Here is a 10,512-nt window from a genome sequence, read left to right as displayed (position 1 = left end):
TTCAATGCCATGTATGTAAGGACAATGTGGTTGCCAAGTACCACATCTCCCACAAAAGGTTATAATGAGCTTTCCAATATAAGCTCTGAAAGAAAACAAGTGATAATTGGCTCCCCCTTGACTCTAAAGAATGATGATGAAAGAGATGTAAGTTTATGTATTGATTCATTTTTTTGAGATGTCAAGAATGTGACCTCACATCACAATGGACTCTTAAGGGACGTCCGAGAACACCTGTTGGTCATGGAAGATGGCATGTATGAGTCCTTCCATTTTACCTTAAATGGTGAAAAGGTGGGCAAGCATGAAGAGGAGCAAGAAGCTGGTCTTCGAAGTGCTCCAGCGACCTCCTGAACCCATTGATAAAGAAGCTGAGGAGCAAGAAGCTGACCTTGGAAGTGCTCCAGAGACCTCCTGAACCCCCTTCTAAAATTCCATCTATCTCGAGCACCACCTCTGTTGACCCCACAACACAGATATGGTTTCTTGCTCCCTTTCTTGTCGATGGACAACAATACCTTTTTCTTCATGACATCGAGATTATGTTGGATCCCTGAAAGAACAAAGTTAGTAGTGTCTTGTATGGATACCGAGTGAACACCACTATGCAAGAACCTAAGTTTTTAGGAGTTGATAATTCAACATAAGAGATTCTTGCTTTCACATTGGCTAGATAGAATGGAGGAACAAAGGAACACTAAAATGGTGGTATGAAACTATGTTTCTCATATTTTTAGTGAAGATTAAATCATATAAAGTTTCACAAAGTAATTAAGCAAAGATATCATTTTCATAAGAGGCAAACATATTGATATTTGATATTCAATATAATTATGGAACATAATCATTACTTCATCCAAACTGTATGTTCCACATTAAGAGTGAGCACATATTTATTGGTTGCTCTAAAAGGATTCATTTCCTCACACTTCATCTCCCTCTCCCTTTACTCTCTCAACCTCTCTTCGCCTCTTAACTCTCTCCAAGCCCCCTCCCATACTCAATGCATTCATCCACATGCATAAGTAGAATGTCACTATCATTTACAAGAAAATGTGCAAGAATTGCTTTCTTATAATAGCTCTCATTCATTGACATGCACAAGTGAAAGAAAGTTGCATGCATTCCATGAACTCTTTCTTTTGCAAGACTGAGTACTCATTCATTTGCACGCAAAAACAAAGAAAGTTACACCAATTCACAAGTACAAGTGACAAAATTGTTTTTCCAAACTTATTAATTCACATGCACAAGTGAAGAACGTATTTTTTAAACACTATCATCCATTGACCTCCCCACCTCCCATTGCAAGTGCATCTACCACCATTCCCATCATACCCTTCCACCTATGATTGCACCTCTCCCATCATACCCTTTGAGGAGAGAGAGAGAGAGAGAGAGAGAGAGAGAGAGAGAGAGTGTGTGATCATATATTATTGTCCTCATGAGGCTAGTGAGACATGACCTATGCGACCTAACAAGAACATTAATTAGTTCCCTCTAAGAGGGTTCAAATCTGATGCATTTTGTCGCGTTTTCATGTCTGTTCTCAAATAAGAAGAGTGCAACTAGATATAGCTAACTATACACTAACTGTGCACTTTTGATAGCATTGTTTAAATCCCTAATACTTCATCTTAAGTTAAAATACTTGTTTTGGGAAAGATAATATTCATTATGGCAACAAAGATTATGAGCATATATAGCAACAAAATTTCGTATGTAAAGTATAACTCAACCATCACACTTTTTCTAAAGCTATAGTTAATTTTCAAAAATGCTGAACTAATGTCAAAATAAGATAAGTTTGATAAAGATATCAATATATAAGGTAACATTTTCCACGACCTTCTTGCTTTTTGTATTTTCTATGGTAATAATCTTAAACTCTTTTTTAGCAAACAATGCTTATTGATATGTTGTATGTGTGCATATGTTCTATTCCGAGCATAAATTAGTACAAGTAATTGACTAAAGCTACAATAGTTATGTATATCCAAAATTTGTGGATAAGGTAGTGAGCTACGTAGTGCACTCCATGTTGCTATGTAAAAATAAACTTCTTGAGGTCTAACCACATTGAAATCATCTTTGTATAACTAGTATCCACATCTTTAAGAGAAGGAAATGTTGACATGGGGTGAAATCCATGCACTACATGATGGGTATAGATGAGACCAAATATAAAGGGACGGCTATACCGTAAGGGTTGATCCTATGAACTCTTCTATGCTCTAAGTTGTTAAAGAGAATGAGGAGCCCATATATAAGTGAACTTGAGGCCATCGGAAAGGTATAGTCCAAGATAAGCTCTAGCCATAGCCTATGAAAAAGGCATGTGATGGTCAATCCTAGTAAGGGCAAGGAAGTGTTATGAAGAACTATATGCTAATGAAAGGCTACAAGGATAAATCCTATCCGAGAGGAAAAACATTTGTTTAATGCTAAACATAAGCGGTTGACTAAAAATTCACATTCATAACTATCTACTTCGGCAACCTGTTTTTTCTCCTTGAAACCTGACCCCAACAAGTTCCAAACTGTATGCAAGTGAGGTGAGCCCATGTGAAAATTTTGATTGTTGTAAGAAAATTTGAATTGACTGTGCTTGTGCATGTGTGTGTTATATATATGAGAGAGAGAGAGAGAGAGAGAGAGAGAGAGAGAGAGAGAGAGATTGTTATAAGAAAATTTTAAGTGACTGTGCTTGTGCATGTGTGTTATACATATGAGAGAGAGAGAGAGAGAGAGAGAGATTCACTTGCTGCAAAGATCATGCAGAATAGGACAAGATAAGAACTTAAGACCGAAACGAAATAAAGACAGGAAATAATTCATAGGAGTTGGAATCATGTAGAACAGGCAAGAGAGTGGCAAGAACAGCAGATACCAGGGAAGTAGATTCACTTGAGCAAGATGTAATGAATTCGCATTGTTCCTGCTACCTCATTCCGCATATGCTTCACCCCCTTCACTAGTGAAGGGGTACCCTGAATCTATCCTGCCAGTCTTGGGGTACAACAGCTGCTGTTGTTGACAGAGAGCCAAAAACAAAGCTCTCATTTTTCAGCTGACCGGAAACATTTACAGTTTTCACAAGCATCCACAATTGATTAATGAGCTTCATTACAGAAAAGATGAAAGGTATGAACTATTTCTGCAGATGCCACTTGTAAAAAGACTTGAGAAGAAAGAATATTCGAGGCAACTGTCTTGGTCTGACTCCATCCAATGTAGACAATGTTATGGCTTGTTTCTGTTCTCATACTGTCATGACTGTTTAGGTGAGCACAATGACTTCCTAATGAGCCTCTTTCTGGAGAAAACGTAACCGGGAAGTGTAAAAGATGCGCTTGAAAAGAGATTAAATATTCAATACCATAAGACCTTAACGAGTGTTGAAGCCCATGAAGATGACTCTCTCGGCATTCCTAGCCATATTTCCTGCAAAGTTCCTTGGATTTCCACGAGAAGATGGCATAGTAGTCATTAAATTACATTAATAGAATATTGCAAAATGCTCCATTTCACATTATATTGTGTTCTATGATCCCTTCTCCACCAGGGACCTCTCGCCTGTTAAATCACTCCACGTATGATTGGAATTTGTGTCATGCACGGACAATCTCCTTAACTACCTCAATAGCTCTGTTGCAGATAGGGCACATTCCTCCCTCCTCATCTTTTAACCTGCGTGTCCAGTTTAGCTCAGCAACAATTTTAAGGGTTGCTCAATCATAACCAGATGATGAACCTTACAATCTTCAGAAAGCCCTTTAAGAACAAGTATCTTTTTCTACATGGTGATCTCACAAATTTCCTATATTATAAAATGCCCTGCGATATTAAGAGATACTAACCTTGCAGGGGGAAGCATAGTGAGGTAGTAGCGGCAGGGAGGTAGGCAGCCCACATATGATTGGGGCCGTATTGGGAGCAGTGACAAGGTCACAAACTAAGGGTGGCATTTCTGTTGACAACTCAGTACAGGAGGCATCGTTGCCAACCAAGACCACCTTCCTCACAAAAGCTATAGTACAAGTGCATCAGCAGTGAAGTCTCCCAGTAAGTCATCCCCACCTCTCAGGAGGACAATGTACCCAAGAAGACATTGCCCTTGTGACTAGCTAAGAGGACACAGGCATCAAGACCTATCATGGAGTATTAGATCCATGTGACCAAAGTATGCCTTCAAGATACCAAGCTGTGGTTAAGAGTGTTACTCAAGACATACAATCAAGGTCTGAGGAAGAGGGAAGCACTCCTCAGTTTCCTACCTGGAAGCTCAAAAACGTGAGGTTTGCAACTGACTTGACTAGTGTACCGACAAGAGGGGAGAGCATCGAAAAGGAACAGAAATCAGGACCTTCCACTCTCCCGCAGTCAGCACATCCAACAAAGGGAAGGAGAAGTTAGAGAGCCCTAGTATGTCGCAAGACAAAAGGAAGAAGATGATGGATTACACTCTACAAGAGACAACGCTACCCAACCTCGGGTCTGTTTTGACCACCGGCAGAATCTAGTTGTTCTAAATCCCAGAAGATGACAACCCAACCCTAGTCCCTGATGGAAAGTTTGAACAGAGCCACCGGGTAGTAGTGGACATAATGGTCTAAGCCTCCAAAATGTTTTCTTAGATGGAGGGGCAGCAAGTAACACCATGCGCAAGAGTCCCATGGTGCAATTGGGCTCAAGTCTCAAAAGTCTAGTCACTTCCCCGTCAGAATGGCTGATCAATGGAAAGTTGTGCCCCTAGGAGCTATCAAAAGAGTTCCCCTGCAGATTGAGGGATTACCTTCCTCTCTAACTTTGTGGTGCTGGACATGACAGGAGGTGACCCAATTTACCCGCTCTTGTTGGGCAAACCATGGTTGAGGTCCACCAAGACTATACAAGATTGGCTCACTAATGAGGTTAAGATGCTTAACGACTGATATCCTTGGAAATAGACATGATCACTAGAAAGGCTTGTCATCCAGAAAACAGAAATGGAGAAGAGGATTTTGAAGAAGAATCAAGAGCTGAGGAGGAACATTGGGCTCCTGGGGATTGGACAATACAAGGAGAACAATTGGCCTACATCAAGGACTCACCCTTATGATACAAAGGCACTAGAGGGTGGTGAAAGCTTGACTTACTTGTTGGATCAAGCTAGCCCAAAAGAAAAAGAAGCTGTCATCTTGGACTGGATGGTCCTGAGCTTCTTATCAGACAACATGAGGGAACTTTGCTCTACAAATGACTCTCAAGACCCTCTTGCTAGTCCAAGGATGGCACACAAAATAACCCATGCAGACTTTGCTTCACCAAGTCTTGGTGAACTAGTTTAAGACAAAATGCCCTTTGGTCTCTACAATAATCCATGCATGATTCAAAGGATGCTGTCCGCTAGTATCGAGGAAGGTGGTGGCAACAGAGTAGATGAGATTGAGGTTGATCAACACATGACAATGAGAACACAGGTCACCAATGTGACTCAGGGGAATGACCATGATGAGACCATGGAGTCACATGACATGGGCGGTACCAAAGGGACCGTTCAACATGAAACTGCAGAGGGAGAGGACACTGATTGTACCGAAGGGGCTGCTGGCCATTATGATCCCTACTATACAGAAAAGAATGACCACCAGGTGACTGGGAAGTCGAGTGATATCAATGATACTAGAGGACCCCAGTGATGCACCAAGTGACTCGGATGTCAACTAACACCATTGAGGATGATGAGGGACTGAGAGTAGACAAGATGACTGAGAGGAATTGTACAGATCAGAATTGGAGTCACGGACCCTCCAAGCAACGGGAAGCCCAAACCCCATATGACGACACCGCGAACCTTAGATCATGCTTTCATACCCCATATGAACAAATTGCACCCGCACACAGACCAAATGATCAAAGCGCCATACAGCATGAATCCCAACTATGGTAAGGCCGTCGAAGCTGATATTAAAAAAATGGAGCAAGCAAGGTTGATCTACAAAATAGACTATTCCGATTGGGTAAGTCGAATTGTGATCGTTCCCAAAAGAGATAGACAAACTTCGTGTCTATGTGGACTACGGGAGTTTGAATGAGGCCACTAGAAGAGATCGGTTTCCTCTTCCCTTCATTGAGAGGGTGTTGGAGAAAGTAGCTCATCAAGCCAATTTTACCTCCTCATGACACGAGGGTGTAACTCATGATCTTATCATACGTTATCTAAGGTAAGCCATGCACTCCATGTAGTATCATATAAGAGAGTTTGCATGAAGACCTCTAACCATGAATGTCCCTTTTCACACCATCACCAAACTCGACACTACTCGACCATGTGGTTAGACTAAGTTGGGTAGACACAAGTTTACCTTGGAGGGCACTTTCCTTGTCTATACAATTATGTGGAAGATAAAAATTATTGGTATAGGCAAACTACTAGATGGTTCCACTTTGCATATCCATAGACCACCTCCCCCCATATAAAAACTCCTCAAATCCCCCTACCAAAGCCTCTAGACCTATTGTTTTACATGGTAACACGCTATATAAGCTTGATCAAAATTTTGGTGACAACGGAGTAAATTTAAAATTTGGACTTCTTTAAGTGTTATTTACAAGATGAATGTAAGTCAAGGGTGTGGAATGCATCATTAAGAGGAAGATGAGAAGATAGATATTGCTCTAGCTAAAATGGAAATAGAGATGGTAGAGTATTGGACGATGTTAAGGGACGATGTCTATCTAAAATGAAAATAGAGCACATAACAGTTATAGCAATGATATACTATCACTTGGCCGCTACCATGTATAGGACATACTAGTTATAGTAGTACCATACTATCACTTAGCACTGTTATATGTACCACACAAATATATTGCCTCTACTAGACTACAGAAGGCAAGATGGGGATTTGGAAGCTGGTCCCATGGCAAGCTTCAGATTCGAAGGACCACATGTGCTTTCCAAATACGAAGCTTGTTTCCTAATAACCCATAGAATATGATGCTTGATTATCAAGGCCATCTCTATCTTCTCAAAAAGAATTGGGAGAGAATTGGGGTATCCAAAGGGCCCCCAATTAGTGTTTCCTATTTCAAGGGATTAGTGATGTATTTGAGATATACTAATGGGAGTGCTCCTTTTTGTGGGGCAATGCCATGTTGAGGTGGAGGGTGGGGACGACTCAACCCCCACCCACCCCGCCCTCAACCCATGCTTGAACGTCCTCCCATGTGCACCTCCCTTAGATAATCCTACAATGCATTCAAGAGGTGGTGGGCCCTTTTGAACAAATTTTTCCCCTCTCAGCTTGTTGCAAGCCTGCCCCCTCCTCTTCTCTAGTCTAGCTCCATTGTCCCTCCATTTTTCAAACGTGGGAGCTAATTTGGCAGTTGCTCTGGCCCGTTGTCTTTCTCCCTCTCCAATACCTCCTATAGCAACTGTTCTTTCTCTCTCCATTCCTAGCTATAGCACTTCCTGCAGTAACTGTTCATCCCCCTCTAATCTTTCTCCCTCCATTCCTAGCTATAGCACCTACACCAGTTTCTCATCCACCTTTGCTCTTTCTCCCTCCATTCCTAGCTACAACACCTCCTACAATAGTTGCTTATCCCCCTCTACTCTTTCTCCCTCCATTCTTAACTACAACACCTCTTAGAATTGCTCTCCACCTTCAGTTGCACCCTCTATACCTGCCCCACCTCTCCCTCTTTCTCCCTCTCTCGGAGCTGATCTCTCTCTCCAAGCTATACTTTCAAGTCCACTCTTGCTATTGTGACCCCTCTACAAGAATAGTGAGGATACCACATGTCCTCTGTGTTCCATAGGAGCAAAAATACACTAGGTGAATGGGTGCCTTGCACCTACAGCTTGAATGATTGGATAGTCTCATGAGAGGATCTGCCAACGGTCCACATAAGCTTCCCAAGTGCAAGAGAGGTGATCTTTTGCATGAATGGAAGTTTGGTCGCATGTGATCAAGGGGGGAGACTGATGTTCGCTGAATGTAGATGTGCCATAGGCCACCTTTGAGAATTGTACGGGGCTGTAGCGGGCTGTACAGCAGATAGTAGATGCTCCAAATCACCGTATTTTGAGCTCTGATACAGCACAACAGGAAGCTGAGGCTCACGGACTGGTTGGGGGAGGGTCTAGAGCTGTTGGGGAAGGCTAGAGCTCTCTCTTCCATCTCTCTCACACCTCTCTCCACACACACACACTTTTTTTTTGTGAAACCAGACATGAGATCAATGTACATGACATTAGACTCCAAAAAGAGCCTAATGGAAGAACTCAAAAACAGTCAGAAAACACTTCAAGGCTAGTAACATCCAAGTCCCTCGCAGCATAACTATCATATAAAGATTGCTTGAGGGACATTCTAAAGAAAGCATATGCCTGAGGAAACTGTTGTCCCATCCTAGAATGCAATCTGTGTGTCCAAATAGTCCAGAGTACCCAAAAACGAGTCCAGTCAAAGAAAAGGAGGAATGGAGACATCTGGGATGAGAATCATCCAAACATCCAGAAGAGTTCCCCAAATCTGATAGAGGGAAACCGAAGCCGCAGCAAATGAGAAACATGAGTGATCAATAACCGAGAGTGCGGGCAAGACCATAACAAATAGGGAACTGTCTCACGGTGATAAGAGCAACGGGGGCAGAAAGGGGAAGCAATGCGACGTGCTGCCAATTTCACCCCAATGGAAAAAGCTCCCACTATACATCTCCAAAAGAAAAGCCGCTGTTTCAATGGCAATTTGGCTTTCCAGATTTTCTTGAGTCGTGATTGCCACCAAGATAGAGGCCCATCCAAATTCCAAAGAGTGTTGGCATGCTTATCAATCCATGGCGGTGGAAGAAGAAATCTGTAAACCATCGAGGAGGCCAAGTTATGCATTGAAAGCGAACAGGTAGTAGGGGATAAGGAAGTCAGATTCCAGTCCAGCAATCTGTCCTGTACAAACCACTGGAGGAACAGGAACAAATGGCTGCAACATAGTTGTAAGTATTCTCCAAATGGGCCGATGATGCAGACCCAAGGGGAATGTCCTGCAAGCTTGTGGGAATGAAAGCACATAACCATGTTGATCCACAACATCTCCGATAAATCTTATGCCCAGTTTCATAAGATTATATGCTTTAATAGGTGCCTGTAAAGTGAGAGGCAATTCAAACACCTTGCTCCAATGGATGCTTTCCAAGCGAAAAGAATTACCATGATGGGAAGAAGCACCTGTCCATTTAGCGTAAGAGAGAATTCTCTTCCAATCATGAATAAAAGCAGTAGAGACAGGACAACCAAGAATTTAAATGTGGTCATGACTGCTTCCCAGTGATCTGTAATCCAATACCCATATGCATGGGACGTCATGTTTCCACACATAGCTGCTAACATAATAGCCCATGGCTGTTTTTGCTGAAAAAAATCAGCAATCATAGTGCTCTTTCTTGCCAGCATATGAAACTGAAGATTGAGAATATGCAGTGCCCCATGAGTCTTAGGAGAACAAACAGCCTGCATGGGAAGAAGTCGCAATGCCTTTTTGTGAGATTTGCTTTTCCAAAATATCTCCATAGCCTAGAACATATAGGAAGCCAAATGCTTAAAAGACCAGGGAAGAAGAGGCAAGTAGAATTGCACGTATGCCATAATGATAGACTGTACTATCCGAAGTCGAACATGTAGAGGCCAAGTGGACAAATGCCAGTATTCCAACTTCGTGTTGATCTTTTGAAGCATCCATTTACTCTGTTGTTGAGGGGTAATATTCCAGCCAATGGGATATCCTAGATGCCTCACAAGAGTATGGGAAGGGAGGATGTGGCCTGGCCAGAGAAGTGCATGCCAATCAACTTCTTTCAATGCTAAAAGATTCGATATCTGAAAGTTAATATGCAGTCCAGCAGCTATGCCAAAATCATTTAGAGTACGCACCAAGTGAGAGAGGTCACTTTGAGAATTCATGGGCATGAAATATGAATCATCAGCATATGCCTGTGCAAGAAACGGCTGTGCCCCTGAAATTTGCAAGCCATGAAGCTGCCCTGTAGTTGCAAGATGGTCCATATGCAACAATAACGGATGAGTAGCAATGGCATATAGTAGCGAACTAAGAGGGCAACCCTGTCTCACTGAGCGGGTCATAGTCCATGCTCTTGACAACCCACCACCAAGCAAACACTGCGCAGTGCATGAGAATAGAGCCAGTAAATAATATGGACCAGCCGAGGGCCAAATCCCAATTTATGCATAGTCTGAGAAATAAAATCCCAATGGACAGTACCAAATGCTTTGGCAATGTCCACTTGCAGAATGAGAACATCTTGTTTAGAATATTTGGCATACTCAATTGCAAGCAAAGCATTGGAGATATTATCAGTAATCTGTCTTCTGGGAACAAACCCATACTGCCTAGGATGAAGTCCTGCTTGCAAGATAAATCGAACCCTGAGGACAATCATTTTGGCAATGAGTTTGTAAATGACTGGCATAAAAGATATGGGCCGCCAATCAGCCATTGTCTCACACAA

General features: G+C 42.2%; 1 protein-coding gene across 1 annotated transcript in view; it reads right to left on the bottom strand.

Moving 5' to 3' along the window:
• Nucleotides 1–2,833: 2,833 nt before the first annotated feature.
• Nucleotides 2,834–10,512, bottom strand: part of LOC147895952 (E3 ubiquitin-protein ligase APD2-like) — a 93,411-nt gene continuing 85,732 nt past the window's right edge. Inside the window, exon 10 of the mRNA XM_087383243.1 lies at nt 2,834–3,690. Coding sequence (XP_087239369.1) covers nt 3,612–3,690 — 79 coding nt within the window. The 3' untranslated portion in view covers nt 2,834–3,611. The remainder of the gene's footprint in view (nt 3,691–10,512) is intronic.

This window comes from Dipteris shenzhenensis, chromosome 12 (genome assembly GCF_047967505.1).
Source record: "Dipteris shenzhenensis isolate YYH24624 ecotype China chromosome 12, Dip_SZ_1.0, whole genome shotgun sequence".
Taxonomy (NCBI): domain Eukaryota; kingdom Viridiplantae; phylum Streptophyta; class Polypodiopsida; order Gleicheniales; family Dipteridaceae; genus Dipteris; species Dipteris shenzhenensis.
Note: the sequence above shows the minus strand (reverse complement) of the source record. Positions and strands in the feature narration are given on the sequence as shown.